Consider the following 22,045-nt stretch of genomic DNA (forward strand, 5'->3'; position numbering starts at 1 on the left):
AACTTTGCTAAAACAATGTCGGACTCTGTAGTTTTCTCTGGTCCCCTCCCCAATCAGACCAGGAGTGACATGTTTAGCCGCATGTTCTCCTTAAATTGCTGGCTGTCTGAGTGGTGTCCCAGAAACGATGTGGGCTTCATAGATAATTGGCAAACCTTCTGGAGGAAACCTGGTCTTGTTAGGAGAGACTGCATCCATCCCACTTTGGATGGAGCAGCTCTCATTTCTAGAAATATGGACAAATTTATTAAACCCCCCATAATATGACTATCCAGAGTTGGGACCAGGAAGCAGAGTTGCAGTCTTACACGCCTCTCTGCAGCTTCTCTCCTCCTGCTACCCCCCCAAAAACCCATCTCCATAGAGACTGTGTCAGCTCCCAAACAGACAAAAAACAAACTAAAAACCAGCAACAAACAACTTAAACATAAACAATTACAAAGAAAGAACAATACAGTATCCACATCTGAACCAAAGAGTAAAACAGTGAAATGTGGATTATTAAATATTAGGTCTCTCTCCTCCAAGTCTCTGTTAGTACATGACTTAATAATTGATCAACAAATTGATTTACTCTGCCTTACAGAAACCTGGTTGCAGCAGGATGATTATGTTAGTTTAAATGAATCAACACCCCCGAGTCATTCTAACTACCAGAAACCTCGAAGCACAGGCCGAGGGGGCGGTGTGGCAGCAATTTTTCACACCAGCCTGTTAATTAATGAAAGACCAAGACAGACTTTTAATTCATTTGAAAGCCTGATGCTTAACATTCTCCACCCCAGCTGTGAAACTCAGAAACCAGTCTTACTTGTTATCATCTATTGTCCACCTGGGCCTTACACAGAGTTTCTGTCTGATTTCTCAGACTTTATATCTAATTTAGTTCTGAGCTCAGATAAAATAATTATTGTGGGTGATTTTAACATCCATGTAGATGCTAAAAATGACAGCCTCAACATGGCATTTAATCTGTTATTAGACTCAATTGGCTTCTCTCAAAATGTAAAAGAACCCACCCACCACTTTAATCACACTCTAGATCTTGTTTTAACACATGGCATAGAAACTGAACATTTAACAGTGTTTCCTGAAAACCCTCTCCTGTCTGATCATTTCCTGATAACATTTACATTTACAATAATTGATTACACAGCAGTGGAGAGTAGACTTTATCACAGTAGATGTCTTTCTGAAAGCGCTGTAACTAAGTTTAAGAATATAATCCACCCACTATTATCATCTTCAATGCCCTGTACCAACACAGAGCAGAGCAGCTATCTGAACGCTACTCCAACAGAGGTCGATTATCTTGTTAATAATTTCACCTCCTCACTACGTACGACTCTGGATACTGTAGCTCCTGTGAAAACTAAGGTCTCAAAGCAGAAGTACCTGACTCCGTGGTATAATTCTCAAACACGTAGCCTAAAGCAGATGACTCGTAAGCTGGAGAGGAAATGGCGTGTCACAAATTTAGAGGATCATCATTTAGCCTGGAGAAAAAGTTTGCTGCTTTATAAGAAAGCCCTCCGCAAAGCCAGAACATCTTACTATTCATCACTGATTGAAGAAAATAAGAACAACCCCAGGTTTCTCTTCAGCACTGTAGCCAGGCTGACAAAAAGTCAGAGCTCTTTTGAGCCAACCATCCCTTTAACGTTAACTAGTAATGACTTCATGAACTTCTTCACAAATAAAATTTTTATCATTAGAGAAAAAATTACCAGTAATCATCCCACAGATGTAATATTATCTACAGCTACTCTTAGTACCATTGATGTTAAGTTAGACTCTTTTTCTCCAATTGATCTTTCTGAGTTAACTTCAATAATTACTTCCTCCAAACCTTCAACGTGTCTTTTAGACCCCATTCCTACAAAACTGCTCAAAGAAGTCCTGCCATTAATTAATTCTTCGATCTTAAATATGATCAACCTATCTCTAATGATCGGCTATGTACCACAGGCCTTCAAGCTGGCTGTAGTTAAACCTTTACTCAAAAAGCATCTCTAGACCCAGCAGTCTTAGCTAATTATAGGCCAATCTCCAACCTTCCTTTCATATCAAACATCCTTGAAAGAGTAGTTGTCAAACAGCTAACAGATCATCTGCAGAGAAATGGCTTATTTGAAGAGTTTCAGTCAGGTTTCAGAGCTCATCACAGCACAGAAACAGCTTTAGTGAAGGTTACAAATGATCTTCTTATGGCCTCTGACAGTGGACTCATCTCTGTGCTTGTCCTGCTAGACCTCAGTGCAGCGTCCGATACTGTCGACCATAATATCCTATTAGAGCGATTAGAACATGCTGTAGGTATTACAGGTACTGTGCTGCAGTGGTTTGTATCATATCTATCTAATAGACTCCAGTTTGTGCATGTAAATGGAGAGTCCTCTTCACACACTGAGGCTAATTATGGAGTTCCACAGGGTTCAGTGCTAGGACCAATTCTGTTTACATTATACATGCTTCCCTTAGGCAGCATCATTAGAAGACATAGCATACATTTTCACTGTTATGCCGATGACATCCAGCTCTATCTGTCCATGAAGCCAGATAGCACACACCAATTAGTTAGACTGCAGGAATGTCTTAAAGACATAAAGACCTGGATGGCCGCTAACTTTCTGCTTCTTAGTTCAGATCAAACTGAGGTTATTGTACTCGGCCCTGAAAAGCCTAGAAATATGGTATCTAACCAGATTCTTACTCTGGATGGCATTACCTTGTCCTCCAGTAACACTGTGAGGAACCTTGGAGTCATTTTTGACCAGGACATGTCCTTCAACGCACATATTAAACAAATATGTAAGACTGCGTTCTTCCATTTGCGCAACATCTCTAAAATTAGAAATATCCTGTCTCAGAGTGACGCTGAAAAACTAGTTCATGCATTTATTACTTCCAGGCTGGACGACTGTAATTCATTATTATCAGGATGTCCAAAAAACTCGCTGAAAAGCCTTCAACTAATCCAAAATGCTGCAGCAAGAGTCCTGACAGGGACTAGAAAGAGAGAGCATATTTCTCCTGTTTTAGCTTCCCTTCATTGGCTTCCTGTTAAATCCAGAATTGAATTCAAAATCCTGCTCCTCACATACAAGGTCTTAAATAATCAGGCCCCATCTTATCTTAATGACCTTGTAGTACCATATCACCCTATTAGAGCACTTCGCTCTCGCTCTGCAGGCCTACTTGTTGTTCCTAGAGTATTTAAAAGTAGAATGGGAGGCAGAGCCTTCAGTTTTCAGGCCCCTCTTCTGTGGAACCAGCTTCCAGTTTGGATTCGGGAGACAGACACTATCTCTACTTTCAAGATTAGGCTTAAAACTTTCCTTTTTGTTAAAGCATATAGTTAGGGCTGGACCAGGTGATCCTGAATCCTCCCTTAGTTATGCTGCAATAGACTTAGGCTGCCGGGGGATTCCCATGATGCATTGAGTTTTTCCTTTCCAGTCACCTTTCTCACTCACTATGTATTAACAGACCTCTCTGCATTGAATCATATCTGTTATTAACCTCTGTCTCTCTTCCACAGCATGTCTTTTATCCTGTCTTCCTTCTCTCACCCCAACCGGTCGCAGCAGATGGCCCCGCCCCTCCCTGAGCCTGGTTCTGCCGGAGGTTTCTTCCTGTTAAAAGGGAGTTTTTCCTTCCCACTGTCGCCAAAGTGCTTGCTCATAGGGGGTCATATGATTGTTGGGTTTTTCTCTGTATCTATGAAGCGCCTTGAGGCGACTTTTGTTGTGATTTGGCGCTATATAAATAAAATTGAATTGAATTGCTAAACTAATTTCCCCTTGTGGGACAATAAAGAAATTGAATTGAATTGAATTAAAAATTAAAAATCCTGATTAGAGTTTGGTTTGTCCTGGTGAGTGATGTGCAACATGAAACAGACCAGAAACAGTATATGTACATTTTAATAAATAAACTGGAAATTCAAGTTGTTTTCCACAAAATAACACTTCTGCAACATTCGTGCGTTTATAAATCGGTGCATTCGTTTAGGTGAAACCAGGCTGCCGTTAAGGTCAGATCTTAAATATCAGCTTATCACGTGGCTAAAAACTTAAACACAGCAGAATATAATTGGGTTACATGTTGATCTTCAAATCCAAGTGTTTAAAATGCACCGTGTTTGTAGAGTTCACATGTTGGCCCGGTCTTTTCATCTTCAAGTTAAAAACTCAAGGCTAGTGTCGTGATGCTGCTGTGACCTGGTTCTTCTGGTTTCTCTGTGCTGACTGACAGCTTGGCCCAAAATGACTCACATCTAAAGTTTGAAGTGTCAAACACAATAAAAGCAGCTTACAAAACACATGGCTAGCTACAGCAGATGAGCGCTACACCCATTTAAGGCACACCCACTACACCCCTGTTTCCTCCTTAACAAGAGACTCAGTCTGGATGAGACGGTCTCAAAAAGCCCAACACAGTATTAAAAATGTTACTTCAGCACATTTTCCAATAAAGACAGACTTTTAGGGGAAATACCTACATTTGCTCTCTTGCAGAGTCATAAGAGACTGATTCCATCACAGAAAAGACTACGTTAAATATAAAGCCACAGCTAAAGGCCACCAACAGCGACACACTAATCGGGGAACGTTTAGCCTGGCTGGAACTGTAACTTAAATGTAATTTTTTGTGTGACTCTTTGTTTGCACCGAGAGAACTGAGCTTCAGTTTCACTGCTACAACGGGAATAAAGATCGTGATTCCTGGCCACAGGACTAACTATGAGTCATTAAGGTATTAAGCAGCATTGCAAAGCTCAACTGAAATATCAGGGACTTTGTTGTCATGACTCACTTGATATAGATTTTTATGGTATGACCAAGATTTACAGACCTAATTAGTTTGCATTTATGACCCCAAACGAGTGACTGAGCCCATCAGCTCAGCAGCAAAGTGTTTGCAGAGGTCAAAACAGAGACCTATTGTCACAAGTTCTGCAGTGACTTCATTTTTCCGGCCAGGACGTTTTTACTGTTTGTTTAGAAAAGACTGTAATTTTAGCACATAGCAAAAACCAGACTGACGAGGCTGATGTGCCAAGTAATGAAATACAGTATTTTTAGACAGACTCAGCTCAGGGTAAGCAAACCCTTATTTGCCTTCTTTAACACAAGCATAGAAGCGGTTTAACTACAAAGACATGACAATCCTATAAATCGTAATATAACTCTGCAAGTTATTCAATAAACGTAAGCAACCCAAAATGTCCAACCATTCCTCTGACATTTCAAAGGAAAATTTGGTTGTTGCGCAGTGGGGTGGAGTTGGGGTCAGGGTCTCGGGCACACATCACAGTAGCATACTGATAATCAAAGACCACCAAGGACACTGTTAAGACAGTGATAAAAGAGCTGATTATCTTCTTAATAACACTGATATTTTAATTATCCCTGGTGGAAGGTCAGACTGAGTCTGCTGGCACTTGATATCTTTAAGATTCATGGTCTCAGTTTTGAAATGTGTCCTTGGTGTCTTCTTTTTAAAATGCAAATAATCAAAGGCATAAAAACAACGCAGTCTAAAAAAGAACATATAAAGCTAATACCAGAAACATTCAGTCTGTTTTCTCAAAGTAAAAAAAAGAAAAACTTAAATAATTGCATAAATAAAGCTTGTGATTGTGAACATTTCTGTGATTATGAGTGAGTTTACATATATAAAGTTGATTACATCATAAAGTTTTAGTACTGAGGTAATTTCATAATAGCAGTAAAGGCGACGGCGCACAGAAACTGTACTTGGCTCTGTGGAAAAGCCACACAAACATGCATTGGACACAGGTGAAATGTAGATAGAGGTGTTAGTGTGTATGTCCCTTTTGTTCATGTCATTCAAGTTTTAAGAAAACAAAATTGCTCCAATAAAGCATCAGTAATACTGGATCTCTTAAGCAAGAATTGGGTCACCACATGGTAGAGTCTGAAGATCCTCCAGTTCCTCTTCTCTTTGGGTGGGATGGTCACGGTAGAAGGTGCTCCAGAGTTGAATCCTCGAGCTCATTGATGGTGATGATGTGGTCCAGATGTTGCAGGTACCGCTCCTGGTCTCGCATGAAATGCGGGATTCTAGTTTTGGAGAGCACTGCCAGATGTCGGAGTCTCTCCACATCTTCATAAGACACCTACAAATGTCAAGGGAGAAAGGACTCATGAACCGTCCAAACATAAAGCACTGCTCCCACACTTTTTTCAATATGTACCCTCAAATGACTGAAAACTGGTTAGTATGTTCATGAACAACACAGGCTCAAGCCTACCATTAACTGGAAACTGGTGGAAAACCAGGATCGCTGTCCACAGTGAAGCAAGTTTTACATAGAAATTTGCAGCTGCCCACATGGACGAGCCAAATACCTACTGGGGAAACGTTTTATGGTCAGACGATACAAAGACCGAGTTATTTGCCAACAATGACGAGAGATATATTTGGAAGAGCAAAGCGAGGCTTTCAAACCTAAGAACATTGCACTGGGTGGTGGTAGCATTATGCTCTGGAGCTATTTTGCTGACAGTGGTACACTGCATAAAGAGGATGATATAATGAAGGAGTAGGACTACCACCCACTTCTTGAACTTCACCTCAGATCTTCAGCTACGTGATTGACTCTTGTAAACAACAGGATGTTCCACAAAACAATGATCCCAACCATGCATCAAAGCTGGTTGTTCAATGGATAAAAAGCTTACTCCATTTGGGGCAGCAATTTATCCCTGCAATGAGTAGACACTCCACCCTTTTGTAACTGAGAACCATGGCCTAAGACTTTGAACCGCTGCAGTGTGAGCTGGAGGCCACCACGTGATGAAGCCAACAGCACCACATCACTTGCAAAAAGCAGACATGAGATTCTGAAGGCACCATAGCATCTATGTCAGGGTTGTGGGAGGGCTAAAGCCCATCCCGGCTGTCTAAAGGTGAGAGGCAGGGTGCACTCTAGACAGGTCGCCAGTCTGTTGCAGGGCTAACACATAGACACAGACAACCATTCACACCTATGGGCAATTTAGAGTTACCAATTAACCTATCCCCACTTTGGACTGTGGGAGGAAGCCGGAGTACCCGGGAAAACCCACACAAACACGGGGAAGAAACATGCAAACTCCACACAGAAAGCTCCCGGCCTGATAGTAGAACCGAACTCACGACCTTCTGTGAGGCAACAGTGCTAACCACCATGCCACCGTACTGCCCAAGCCACCAAAGCAGAAACCTTCAAACACCTTGCTGTGCCTAAAGATTATGTCCATAAAAACTATGAACAGAATCAGTGACAAAGGGGAGCAATGGTTATACAGAGAACAAATGGCTCAAAGCATCGGGCCGGACACCCCATACTCCCAAAGAACCCCCCACAGGACACTCCGAGGGATGTGGTTGAATGCTTTCTCCAAGTCCACAGAACATATGTGAACTGAATGTGCAAACTGCCATGCACCCTCAAATATCCTTGAGAGGATAAAGAGTTGGTGCCTAGTTCTGCAGGGTTCCAGGCTGCTGCAAGGAGCATGGTGGTTGGTAGCTGTTGAGGTGGTTATCCCCAAAACAGATGGGGGACCACATTCAACATAAACGCCAACTCATGTACCCAGTCCTTGAGTTTTACATTTATTCAATACTTCTGACCAAACTGTAGAAACCATGTGGAGGGCAGAGAGTGTACATATTATCACATATTGCAACACAATGAAGGGAGCTCAATGCCATGTATGATTTAATTTAATACTTCTGAATCTAATTCTAAGTCTTTTTTGTGGGTAGTCTGACTGACCTTGCCTAAAGAAGTTAACATTTTGAAGTCAATTGTCCTTCGATGCCGAAGAATCCGCAGGATCCCGTCCAGATACACCTGATCTTTGCTGAAGCAACCTAAGACAGAAATATACAAAAATAATAATCAAAGTTACAGATTACAGTTTTGAGTTCACTTTGATTTGCTCATTTAAAGGTCAACTGACACTTCTGATTGTTTAGCTCTTTAATTTAGCGAGATTAACAGAAGAGCTTGTAAAATGATGCTTACAGGATTTAAATAGCCTCTAACTTTTCAATTACGATTATTTGTCATGTTGCACAATTAAATCTTTTTTTCCAATTCAATTCAATTTTGTTTATATAGCACCAAACCACAACAGTTGCCTCAACGTACTTATATTGTAAGGTGAAGACTTAGTGTCACTCTGAGACAGGATGTTTCTCATTTTAGAGATATTCCATAAAATGGAAGAAAGCAGTTACATATTTGTTTGATACACACACTTGAGAAAATATCCTGGTCAGAAAGAACTCCAAGAGTTCTAAGATTTTCTAAGTTTTTCCAAGTTTCTCTAAGATTTTTTTAAGTAAAATCTTAGAAAAACTTGTTTTTACTCAGATTACTGATTTTCTAAATGATAGACAGATCCTGGAGATATTCCAGTCTGGATTTAGGGTGAACCACAGCACAGAGACTGCTCTCCTAAAGGTTTTAAATGATCTTAGATGTAACTGGGACACCCAAAAGCTCTCAGTCCTGGTGCTACTGGATCTAAGCGCAGCCTTTGATACAGTAGACCACGCTATTCTTTTAAACAGACTGAAACACATGGTGGGCCTCTCTGGTGCTGTACACAACTGGTTCACTTTCTATCTCTCAGACAGAACTTTTATGGTGAGTATGGATACATGCTCCTCTAAGACCCATAAAATGACATGTGGTGTGCCTCAAGGGTCGGTTTTAGGCCACATACTTTTTAATTTGTATATGCTTGTAATGTATGTTTGCACTGATTGCCGATCACGCTTCAACTGAGTCGTCCTCGGTCAGAAGGAATGGTACTCCACAGTGATGTAGTTCAAATAACTTTACTAAAGAGGTGGCAGATGACATCAACAGGATGTACAGCGTTGGTAGGGAGGCATTACAGTATTCACATGCAGGTAACGGGGGTGTGAGTGTGTATATGGGTATGTGTGTGTGTGGTCATCTGTAAACAGAAAGAACAAACATTTGTATTAACCACTATGGATAGCAGTGTACCCCTTATACAGTACTGTGGGTTTCCAGCGTAATGTTATACAATCTGCCATAACCTCATGGCCACTAGATGGCACCCTAAGACCATAAATGAATTTCTGGCTTGTATATACATTGGCAAACCAGACCTCTGCAGATTGCAACGATTCAGAGAATAAACATAGTAAATAGTTACATCCACCTACAACCACAATGCTTGACAGTAAGTCGTATATGGAATGAAATATGGGCTGAACACAAGGCTGCCTGTAGTAGGCCAAACAAAACGCATCTTAGCGATAGCAATGGGACTAGCCTCTTAGCGATAGCAACGAGACTAGCCTCTTAGCGATAGCAATGGGACTAGCCTCTTAGCGATAGCAAATTACACAGATAAAGTCAACAAGCCTCACTCTCATCTTACAATACTCACATGGTAAGCACGCACGCAGTATTAACTCACACCGAATGCACGTTAATACGTTACTCCTCCGACACACCTCTCATCTGTGCAGCGCTGCGCTGAACACGTTCCCAACAGGAAGTACAGATACCGAGGTGCATCATGGGTAACGTAGTATAAAACAGCTACAGTGAACAAGCGGACTTTCAACAGCCGCCCCTGTATTTGTAGGCAAATACACTCCCGCTAGAGTCCTTCTATTTTGAAACAGTGTCATTTGAGTCCTCAGGAACTTTGGGAAGTTCCACCAACTTAGTTACCGGGCGAACATAGGTACTGTCTTTAACCTTGACCTCGGCAGCTCGAACAACACCATCAATCCCTGGGAAAACTTTGGCAATGGTACCCACAGGCCAAAGGCCTCTAGGCAAGTTACAGTCCACAATCATAACAGCTTGTCCCACAGCCATGTTGTCAGTGGACCTCCTCCATTTCTGTCGGAGTTGCAGTCCTGGGAGGTAGTTCTGTATGAACCGCTTCCAGAAGTGGTCGCTGATGACCTGACTGTGCCTCCATCTTCTGTTAGAAAGAGTGCCTGAGGGGCCGTAAGCTGCCTGGGGTAGTGCCGAATCATGCCGCCCCATCAAGAGAAGATTTGGTGTGATGGGATCTGGGTCAGCTATGTCAGCCGATGCATAGCCAAGCGGCTTCGAGTTCAAAATGCCCTCAACCTCTATGAGAGCAGTGAGTAGGACTTCTTCCACCACAACTTGGTCCTTCAGGACCACTTGCAGAGCTGACTTCACTGCTCTGATTTCCCTTTCCCATGCTCCTCCGAAATGAGGAGAGTGTGGGGGATTGAAGCAGAAGTTGATAGTCTGCTTGGCCAGTTGCTGCTTGAGGTCCGGCTCCATGTTTTCAAACGCCGTTTGGAGTTCTCTGTGCCCACCTCTGAAATTGGTCCCTCGATCAGACCACATCTCGTATGGCTTTCCTCGGCGTGCAATAAATCTGCGTAATGACATAAGGAAGGAATCGGTGTCAAGACTAGGGAGGAGATCAAGGTGCACGCATCTGGTTGTAAGACACTTGTAGATGATTCCCCAGCGTTTCTCTCTTCTACGACCTATCTTTATCGTGTATGGCCCAAAACAGTCTACGCCCGTTGACCAGAACGGCGGCTTATAGAGTCTCAGCCGCGATGAAGGTAAGTCAGCCATTTTGGGTGTAGAAGGTGAGGCGCGCCATCTCCTACAGTCCACACACTGGTGCTGATGCTTCTTAATGGCTTGACGTCCTCTGAGAATCCAATAGGTGCGCCGTATTTCCGCAAACAGCCTCTCCGCACCTGGATGAAGGAGCTGGTCATCATAAGTTTTTATGATGAGCTTGGTCAGGGGATGTTCAGCTGCTAATACAATGGGATGAATACTGTCTGGATCTAAGTCGGCAGCTCGACGGAGGCGGCCTCCGACTCTGATGAGACCGGTAAGACTGTCATATTCAGGGGACAGCACGCTAAGACGGCTGTCTGAGCGGACTGGGTGCCCGATCTGGAGGGCTCGGGCCTCCTCTGAGAAGCTGTCAGTCTGTGCCGAGCGAAGCAGCATGGTTTTTGTTTCTAGTTGCTCCGCTGCTGTAATAGGAGCGTCAGCCGCCCCGTGTTGGGTCTGGTAGGTAGCAGCAATCAGCTCATCTAGCGTGGCATACTGTGTTGGATCCGGTAAAGTCGGGGATGCAGAAACGTGCCCACAGAATGCAGTCTTCCTGAGCTCTGCCTCACTGCATGCCGGGAACTCTGTTGGCGACTTAGGCCAAGTGTCAGCAGTTTGTGACAGAAAGGGTGGACCATGTGACCAACGATTGCGGACAGTTAGGTCAGCGAGATGTTTCCCTCTGGTGATGTCATCAGCAGGATTGAGGTCAGAGGTCACATACCGCCACTGTTCGGGAGATGTCAGCTCCTGTATTTCACAGATTCTAGTCCCCACAAATACCTTATAGCGACAGGAACTAGACTGGATCCACTGCAGCACCGTTGTAGAGTCTGTCCACAGGTAGATCGATTTCAGGAGGATGGTGAGCTCTGTCTGGAGTAATTTGGCCAATTGGGCCCCTGTGAGCGCTGCGCAAAGCTCCAGCCGGGGTATTGACACCTGTTTACGTGGGGCCATTCTGGAGCGAGCCATCAGGAATGATGTGGCGATGGGCAGTTGTTGATCGATTACTCGGAGATAAGCCACAGCCCCATACGCCTTTTCTGATGCGTCACAGAATATGTGAGCCTCGTATGTCACATTGCTGGAGTTGTGAGAAGGAGTGTAGCAGCGGGGAATGGTGACATGCTGAAGGTGTGACAGTTCACCTTCCCACTCAAGCCAGGACTGAAGTAGATTCCCTTCGATGGGCTCATCCCATCCTCTCTCTGTGCTCCACAGGGCCTGTACAATCAGCTTGGCCCTTGTAGTGTAGGGACAAATATAACCTAGGGGGTCATACTGGGTAGCTAGTACCTTGTACACGTTGCGCAGCGTGACCGTGGAGTAGGTTATAGGGCGGTGCTTATATCCCAGGACATCTGTCGGGCAGTGCCAGCTGAGTCCTAATGTTGACTCTTGTGGGTCGAGACTTTTGAAGTTCAGCCAAAGCTCGCAGCTCTCTGATCTAGCTGAAGCGGGCAGGTGAGCAACTACTTCGGGCACGTTGCTCGCCCACTGACGTATCTCGAATCCTCCTTGAATGAGTAAATCTCTCATTCGGTCGATGAGCTGCTTTGCCTCTTCTGGGTTGGATAGGGACTGTAAACAGTTATCCACATAGAAGGCTGTGTGGACAGAGTCACAGATGTCCTTGTGGGTGTCTTCGTGCTCCCTTGCATGTCTCTGTAGGGCGTAAATAGCACAACAGGGGCTACATGTCGTTCCGAAGGGCAAAACTCTCCACTCATATACGTCTGGGGGCCGGTCAGTTTCACAATCCCTCCACAGAAACCGTAGCAGAGGACAATCCTCTGGGAGCAGCCGAATCTGGTGAAACATGGCTCTGATATCTCCACTCACAGCTACAGGGTGTTGGCGGAAGCGGAGTAATACCCCCAGCAGAGTGGGCCCCAAGGGAGGTCCTGGTAAGAGGTAGTGGTTCAGGACGGCCCCCTGAAACTCAAACGAACAGTTGAAGACCACCCTAGCCTTATCATTGTGATATACCATGTGGTGGGGTACATACCATGACTCGGAAGAGCTATGTGTCTCATCTGGGCTCAGCTTAACAACATAACCAGAATCTACTAACCTGTGGATCTCCTGGCTGTATGTGAGGGTCAGATCAGGATTCTTGGCCAGCTTACGTTCGGTGGATCTGAGGCGGCCTTTTACTGCTTCAGGAGAGACACACATCCGTGGAAAGTCCCTTCTTCTCAGCAGCGGAGTGGCGTATCTCTCGACACCGTCTACTGGGACTCTGATAGTCTTTGTCTCCAACATAGCTACCGCCTCTCTGTCCTCCTTTGACCGTGTGACCTCCTTCTCTGTCCTGTAGGGGGGAGCATCTAGTTGCCACAAACGCTTCACATCTTGATGCACGGCCTCTGCAGGAGAAAGGCACATGTTCAGGCACTGCAGGTCCCCCTCAGATGTAGGCATACTACTGGCCGGCCCCTGGATGGCCCAGCCGAGCTTGGTGCAGATAGCTACTGGCCCTTTGGACGACCCCCGAAGGACGGGGCGGACAGGGGTGATGAGATGAGCGTTATCTGAGCCAATCAGCACCAAAGGTTGGATCTGGTTAAATCCCTCAATCTGGACTTTCTGTAAGTGAAGATACTTCTTCTTTAGCTGTTCAACTGGACATGACTGAGTAGCTAGGCTCAGTTGTTGGGCTGTGAAAGCATGTGTTACTTTGTACCTCACTTTGGGCTTAGCCCTTGGTGACACCTGAAATGAGACAAAGCCTCCCTTCATCTGGATTACATCTCGACGGATAGTTCTCAGTGAGAGTGTTGCTTCCTCCTGTTCCAAACCTAGAGATTTAACTGCCGCTGGAAGCACAACAGTCTTCTCTGAGCCGTCATCGAGCACAGCAAATGTATTCAGTGATTTGCCCCCATAATGTAGTTGGATTGGTACTACCTTAAGCATAACACGACCTGAGTGACTTGAATAGTCTAGGTAGACCATACTAGTACTCACAGTTAGTATGTTAGGGTCCTGCTTCTTGGCCTCAACCAGGTCATGGAGCACCAACAAATGCTGGTCACCACAGGTGCTGCACGGCTTCTTCAGAGTGCACTGCTCTGGAGAATGTTTACGGCCACAGCGCCAGCATTTGGCCTTCTCGGTAATCCAGGTAGCCATAGCTTTGAGGTCTAGCCTTTTGAATCCATCACAGCCATTCAGATAATGCTCTGTCCCTTCGCAGTATGGACAATAAGGTTTGAACTTCTGTTTCTTCTTAGGTTGGACTGTCGGATCTGGAGCTGTAGATTCTCCCTCCTGTTTTAGCTTGGCTTGGGCTGGATTTGGGCCGTAGTAGATGGAAGCAGATCTGTTGTGTGGCTTGAGCCCTGCTGAGGCTTTGAGTAGGTTCTTCTCTGGACGTGGCTTGTCCGGGGGCATTTGAGAGGCTTGTCTGGATAGCTGAAGGACTTGGGATTTCCGTTCGAGCCATTCTGAGAAGTCGTACATATTGTATGTTCGGCTGCTGCCACTGCGGATGATTCCCCGGGTGATACAGTACTCGATGAAGTTGTCCCTGTAGTTCAGAGGGAGCTTGGTAAGCAGTCTATCCACATGTGAACCACAATGAAGCTCACTGGCTGCTACTTCATCCATGGTACTGAGAAGCCCAACCAGGCTGGACACCGACAGGGAGAGGTCTTCAATAGCTTGAGAGTCTCCAGCTCTAATAGGGGGGGCGTTTAATATGGTGCTAAGCTCACTTTGGACTAACTGCCTTGGCTGTCCATACCTCTGCTCTAGCGCCCTCATTGCACTAGTGTAGGGAGTGCGGTCGTGAATGTAGCGCTTAGCTACCTGTAAAGCGCTGGGATGCTCTAGATGATCTAGTAGGACCTGATACTTGTAATCTTCTCCCAGATGTGAATGTGGCCCTAAGGTGCTGTCCAGCCCTTTCTTTAATAAGGCGAAGTCACTCTCTCTCCCCGACCGGAAGATCACCAGCTTAGGCTTTGGGATGCCATATGAAGATGCCACCATCATCTCCATCAGGTTAGGTAGAGGCGTTCCTGCTGGGTAAGTTGTGGCAACCTGCGGATTATGGTGTTCAGCAGAGGAAGATGATGAGTAGTGACTGCCTGAGGGATAAGGAACATAGTGCTTGCCAGCTGGATCAGGCACAGCTTCAGGATGCAGTATGGTGGGCACAGGGCGATGAGCTTCTGTCCACTGTGATGGCTGGGTCACAGGCGCTGGTGGACGTGAAGGTTGCTGCAAGTACACAGGATTAGCTGGATGTCTGACTTGGAAGACAGGAGCAGCGGGATGTGACATCTGCTGCAGACTCATTGGGTCCACAGCCTGTGATAGCTGGTGCACTGAAAGATGAGCATGTTGTAGTGGCTGATCAGCTGGGGATGCAGAATGTAATAGCTGCACCTGGCCTGGCCTGTTTATCAGGAGCTGATGTTCCGATCGCTGATATGAGAAGGGTTCAGCAGTGCATCGCCCAGGTCTCCTGAGTGGCGTCGATGCAGCTACATAAGTGGCAGGGTGCAGCACTGGCTGAATGTGAAGGCTCGCTTTACGGGGAGGTGATGGAGCAGATGTTTCCACTGGCGTCGGCATGTTCGCCGGTGTTGTGGTGTCATGTAACACCTCATTGCTAGGTTGTAGTGGTGCAACTTCTGTTATGGAGGAAATATGTTGGGGTTGTTCTAACGCTCCTGTTTCTGGGGGAAGAGGACTGCCAGGTTTAGAAGCTTGCTCCAAACGCTCCACCCGCTTCAGTAATGTCCCACGAGTTTCCTCCATAGACACTTGCAGTTGAGTCATGTGTTGGAGGACACTGCTCCAAACTGATTCCATCTTCTGCCATCTCTCATCCTCTTCATAGTCGGAGCTGCTTGAACTACTTGGAGCGCTAGATGGCTCAGTTAGGTTGTGCTCATAGTCCACCAGATGTCCTGGAAGTTTCTTCTCCCGCGTTGGACGGGGGCTACTCGATGCACCTCTATCCTGAGGGTTTGCCATCTCATTAACTCAGCCAAGGCGAATCCGGCTCGAAGGACCACTTGTAATGTATGTTTGCACTGATTGCCGATCACGCTTCAACTGAGTCGTCCTCGGTCAGAAGGAATGGTACTCCACAGTGATGTAGTTCAAATAACTTTACTAAAGAGGTGGCAGATGACATCAACAGGATGTACAGCGTTGGTAGGGAGGCATTACAGTATTCACATGCAGGTAACGGGGGTGTGAGTGTGTATATGGGTATGTGTGTGTGTGGTCATCTGTAAACAGAAAGAACAAACATTTGTATTAACCACTATGGATAGCAGTGTACCCCTTATACAGTACTGTGGGTTTCCAGCGTAATGTTATACGATCTGCCATAACCTCATGGCCACTAGATGGCACCCTAAGACCATAAATGAATTTCTGGCTTGTATATACATTGGCAAACCAGACCTCTGCAGATTGCAACGATTCAGAGAATAAACATAGTAAATAGTTACATCCACCTACAACCACAATGCTTGACAGTAAGTCGTATATGGAATGAAATATGGGCTGAACACAAGGCTGCCTGTAGTAGGCCAAACAAAACGCATCTTAGCGATAGCAATGGGACTAGCCTCTTAGCGATAGCAACGAGACTAGCCTCTTAGCGATAGCAATGGGACTAGCCTCTTAGCGATAGCAAATTACACAGATAAAGTCAACAAGCCTCACTCTCATCTTACAATACTCACATGGTAAGCACGCACGCAGTATTAACTCACACCGAATGCACGTTAATACGTTACTCCTCCGACACACCTCTCATCTGTGCAGCGCTGCGCTGAACACGTTCCCAACAGGAAGTACAGATACCGAGGTGCATCATGGGTAACGTAGTATAAAACAGCTACAGTGAACAAGCGGACTTTCAACAATGCTCCCTCTCGGCAGTGTCATCAGGAGGCATGGAGTGAACTTTCACAGTTACGCTGATGACACTCAGCTGTACATCTCTGTGTCTCCTGATGACACCAGACCAATGGATGCCCTTTTTAACTGTATTCTAGATATAAGATCTTGGATGGCAGAAAACTTTTTACAGCTTAACCAGGACAAAACTGAAGTTTTAATCGTCGGTCCCGAGGCTCAGAGAGAGAAACTCTTGTCTAAATTAGAGGCATTTTCACTATGTTCTTCGCTACAAGTCAAAAACCTGGGTGTTATTTTTGACTCTGAGCTTGATTTTATCCCACATATTAAACATGTAACCAAAATTGGATTTTATCATCTAAAAAATATAGCCAGAGTCCGCCCTATTCTCTCTCGGGCCAACACAGAGATGCTGATGCATGCTTTTATTACCAGTCGCATTGATCACTGTAATGCCCTGCTCTCTGGTCTTCCTAAAAAGAATATTTCAACTTTACAACTTTTACAAAACTCGGCAGCTCGTGTGCTGACGAAGACCAGAGGGCGGGCCCACATTACACCGGTTTTAGAATCGCTGCATTGGCTCCCCGTGTGTTTCAGGATCGATTTTAAAGTTCTTTTATTGGTTTTTAAATGTCTTAATGGTCTTTGGCCTTCTTATCTCTCAGATCTGCTTTTACCATATGAACCCTCGCGGACCCTGAGGTCCTCTGGTACTGGCCTTTTGATTGCCCCTAAAGTCAGGGCACATACTCACGGAGAGGCAGCTTTTCAGTGGTATGGTCCTCGTCTGTGGAACAGCCTGCCGGAGGAGCTCAGGGCCGCAGAGAACGTACATGTTTTTAAGAACAGGCTCAAGACCCACCTTTTTAATTTAGCTTTTACTTAACGTTTATTTATTTTCTGCTTATTTATTCTATCCGGTTATTCTATTATTAATTTAGGCTTTACCTAATATTTATTGATTTTAGTCTTATTAATTTTTTAATCTTCTTACTCTATTTATATTTATATTGTATCCCGTTCTTATTTATTTTATCGTTTTACCCTGTACATATCCTATTGTGTCATATCTCCAGTGTTTCCTCGGAGGGCGCTCTCTGCGCACCGGGGCTGTGATCGACCGTGGCTGCTGTGGCCCTGTTATAGTGTTTCTTCACTTGGCACATGCGTACCCAGCCCAATTTTACTCTTTAAGTGTGCGTGTGTGTGTGTGTGGGGGGAGGGGGGGATATGCGTGTATTCACATCGTTTATGTTAATGAGAGTGTGGCATAGCTGGACTGGCCGGTATGCCCGATGGCGATATTTTGTTTTTATGGGCCGATCGATTTGTCATGATCGACTCTGGGCTGGACCAATTACAGCCGAAGAGGTCGGATGCACCCTCCCCCTTGTTTAGCAATCTTATAGACGAACTAAAGAAAATGGAAAACAAAAAAAGGAAAGGAGGTGCAGAAAAAATTAGGGCCAAAAAGAAACAAGCCCTTCAGGCAGACGCTGCCAAATGTGTAAAAATAACTGAATTGTTTGGCGGTAGCTATGGCATAGCTTCCACAGATTTAGCAACATCAGCAAGTGGTGGAGGCCAGCAGGTGGATAAGGGAAAGGGGAGGCAAGAGGAGGAGAGACCCGAGGCGGCCGCCGGTCATAGTGGCAGAGGAACTGAACTTCAGGTAAGAAGTTATGACCTGCTGTCTATCTGTGTCAGATATAAACCAAGTTTAGTTGTAGTTTGTTTTCGTTGTGCTGACTTTTTACAGTCGCTTAGAATAACTGGTACTGCGTACTAGCTAGCATGACAGAGTTTATATACTGCTGGGCGGGTGCTATGAAGTTACTGATAGTAAATTTTATTTTATGCTTAAGGTTAGTTTCTCAAACTCCTCAAAATCTTAACAAATTGTGCCAATCCTTACATGTTGCACCAGGCTGATTTATCATCAAAAGTGGAGAAGTCTGTGACAGAGGAGACAGAAGAGCAGCAGAGAGAGATTGAGACGGAGAGATGACTTTATGTCATCCCTGAGGGATGCATTTGACATATGTTTCACATATTATAGCCCAACAAGTTACTTATACCAATTTAAATACGAGCAATCAGTTTTTGGCAGACAATCAGTTTTTGGCACAACACCGGCTATTGCAGTTAATAATACAACAGCTTCTTGCCATTTTTTGTGTTTCTTTTTATCGCTGTGTAACTGAGTTCAATTGAAAGCCTGCATGCGCTAGTACCTCTTGCCACAAGTTCCCAGAATCCTTTGCGGATTTACCCCTGAATAACATCACATTTTTGGTGGGCCGGTCTCTAGTCAAAATGCCCGGGCCGATTTTTTGTCCCAGTCCAGCCCTGGAGTGTGGGGAGTGAGTTGGAGGGTGGGGTGGGGTGGGCTGCTTTTAACCATGTAAAGCACTTTGTACTACTTTTTTTTTTTTTGTATGAAAAGTGCTTTATAAATAAAGATTGATTGATTGATTGATTGATTGATTGATTGATTGATCCTTTGCAGTGTTACTGGGGGACAAAGTAATGCTATCCAGTGTAAGCCCCATTAAAAGCACCATATTTCAGAGATTTTTTAGGGCTGAGTAAAATAACAAAGAACTCCTTCGGGCTTTTTCCCAGTAAAGTTTTAATGGTGGTTACAGGAAAGCTGCTGCTTGTTTAAAACTGAGGGCTGCGTGGACTTAATGTTGTCAAACTTTTTATTCATGTGTTGCTCCTAAATATGTTTCTATTGCAGGGCCCTATTTCAGGAAGCCGGTTTAGAAAACTCAGAGTGAAAAACGATACTCAGGGTTGAGTAACCCCGAACTGTCCAACTCGGAATATTCGGTTTCAGAAAGGCTGATAACAATTAGTTCAGTCAACGCGGAGTTGCTCTAACCCCAAGTTAAGCGCGCGCACGAGGATACATAAAGCCCTGATTAGTGGAGCACAGATTAAGTGAGTCACCATGGAGATGGAGGGAAAGAAGGCGCGGTCAATGTATTTTACAGCGCTTGAGGCCGAAATTCTGATGGCAGCATATGCCGATAACATGCAAATTCCGCGGAAAAAAGTAACACAGCCTCAGCTGCGAAAGAAAGGAAGCATGCATGGCAAAACATAGCCGACAGAGTCAATGCGTGAGTGTTAATTTAAACATTGATCTAGGGATTTCCACCCATTTAACACGTTATTTTATTATATTTTATTTTATTTTTTAATTTATACATTTTATTTTGTGATGTGATGTGAGCGCAGGTGCAACCCAACAGGCCCCCAACGTTCCTGGCGGCAAGTAAAAATGAAATATAAAAATATAGTCCAAACAGGTAAGGTGTAATTGTATTATGAGCCATAGTGCTTGGTCTGTTTGTCTGATGTAAATCAATTGCAGTTAGAGGCTACATTAATTTCCGCTCTGTAAGCACTTATTGAAATTATCTGAGCACATTACAAGTACATATTTGCTTACTCTGTATGCTCAAATGTGACCCGTTATAGCCAACAGAAAAAAAGCGGAGGCCTGAAAAACAGGTGGGGGTCCTCCACCACCACCACTCACAGAGGCTGAGCAGTTGGCTTCCACATTTGTGATAATGTTGGCAGCATCACATATGATCTTCACAGTGCAGAGAACACAAATTAGCATCCATTACTATAATGAAATAATTTGTTAGTTTGAAATGCTACAGGGAACTATGTACCTGTACATTAATGCTGTGGAAAGACTTCCTGTTCACATAGTCTCCTTCATTTACTGAAGGAGCAATGATTGGAATGTGAGTGCCATCTATACAGCCAATCACGCCTGGGAACCGTGGGAATAAATGTAAAATTTAAGTAGTAGTTCAAGTATCACCACATCATGAATTAAGTTTTGTTCATCCTGATACCTGCAATTTTGTGGCATCCCTCTTTGATAAATCTTGTGGGTCTATGATCGGGGAACACCACAAACGAGTACAGGAGACGTTTCAGTGCAACTGTAACATTCCTGACTGCCCGACAGACGGTAGCCTTGGAAACGTGCTCAGCGTCACCAATATTATACAGAAAGCTCCCGTTTGCAAAAAAACGAAGTGCAATACAAATAATATGTACAGAACTGAGAGGATGTCCGCGATGTGTCACATGAGCAATATTAGGCCTGAGGATGTTATTCAAATCAATTATAGATTGTGCTGAAAAACGGTAACGTTCACACAGGAGATCATCAGGAAATGATAAAATGTCCGAACGCGCTCTAATCACTCTCTCCCGGCGGAGAGCTCTGCGGAGAATTTGGGCTTCAACATCTACTGGCTCTTCAAGGAAGGGGCACGCCATGTCTGACACTTCCCACAGTCAGGTTTCCGACAAAGAGGCGGAGAAAGTTAGGGTTAGTTGAAGTAAACCTGCTAGGGGGCAGGTTAGCTTCATGGAGTGTGTCGTCATAGTAACTCGCTTGGAATTAATCTAAACTCGCTTTGTGAAACCGAAAACCCAGAGTTTTCGTTAACTCAGGGTATACTTACTCAGAGTTTGCACTAAACCGGCTTCCTGAAATAGGGCCCGGGTCTCACTTGTGTTTAACACAATGGTGCACTACACAGCCGTGGATTTAACGAAGCATTGAAGCTAAGAATTTGGGTGGAGAATTTTTTTAACTTAAATAATTTGAATTACTCAAATTGTTGCAGCCCTACACAGTTTTATCTGAATTTAGCAGCAAAGATGACCAAAACTTTGAGGCCATCCAGGTCTTTATGTCTTTAAGACATTCCTGCAGGTTAACTAATTGGTGTGTGTTACCTGGCTTCATGGATAGATAGAGCTGGGTGTCATCTGCATAGCTGTGTAAATGTATGCTATGTCTTCTAATGATGCTGCCTAAGGGAAGCATGTGTAGTGTAAACAGAACTGGTCCTAGCACTGAACCCTGTGGAACTCCATAATTAACCTCAGTGAGTGAAGAGGACTCTCCATTTACATGAACAAATTGGAGTCTATTAGATAGATATGATACAAACCACTGCAGCGCAGTACCTGTAATACAGTCCCAATTCAATTCACACTTGAAAAATGTAGAAAAAACATAAATAAAAAAATCATATTTTGCATGTTTAGATCTTAACAAGGTTCCAAGTACAGCTTCAACATGCAACAAAAAGAAATGTGAGAGAGACAAAACATTTTTTTGAGCATGCAGTTTATTGAAAACAATGCTTAAATTAAAACAGGCTGTTTTACAGCTGATCAAGGTTTAGGATGTTGAGATTTAAATATATATTTTAAGGCTTATTTTCTTATTATATTGTTTTATGTACTTTAATAATGAAGGTTTGTACAGCAAGGCCACTTTTCAGCAAGGAAATTACTTTTACACTGTTAAATGTTTATATAGCTTTAATGCACATAAAAAAACAGCTGCTTGTTTAAGTAAAATAAATGGATGGGGTTTTTTTACGCTAGTAAAGTTGTGGATTTGTATTTTGTCTCGCAGAAATTATATCGTCAGTTATATCGTTATCGCAAATTTTCAAATATATA

General features: G+C 44.1%; 1 protein-coding gene across 4 annotated transcripts in view; it reads right to left on the reverse strand.

The window, feature by feature from the left end:
* Nucleotides 1-3,910: 3,910 nt before the first annotated feature.
* The window catches only part of kiaa0895l, a 32,700-nt gene continuing 14,565 nt past the window's right edge, over nt 3,911-22,045 (reverse strand). For 2 of the 4 annotated variants that reach the window (XM_024803191.2, XM_024803190.2), the window contains exons 6-7: nt 7,793-7,890; nt 3,911-6,145 (exon numbers count right to left, since the gene is read on the reverse strand). In XM_024803191.2, coding sequence (XP_024658959.2) covers nt 5,984-6,145; nt 7,793-7,890 — 260 coding nt within the window. In that variant the 3' untranslated portion in view covers nt 3,911-5,983. The other 2 variants (XR_013099316.1, XR_013099315.1) reach the window with 2 other exon arrangements.

This window comes from Maylandia zebra, linkage group LG1 (genome assembly GCF_041146795.1).
Source record: "Maylandia zebra isolate NMK-2024a linkage group LG1, Mzebra_GT3a, whole genome shotgun sequence".
Lineage (NCBI taxonomy): Eukaryota > Metazoa > Chordata > Actinopteri > Cichliformes > Cichlidae > Maylandia > Maylandia zebra.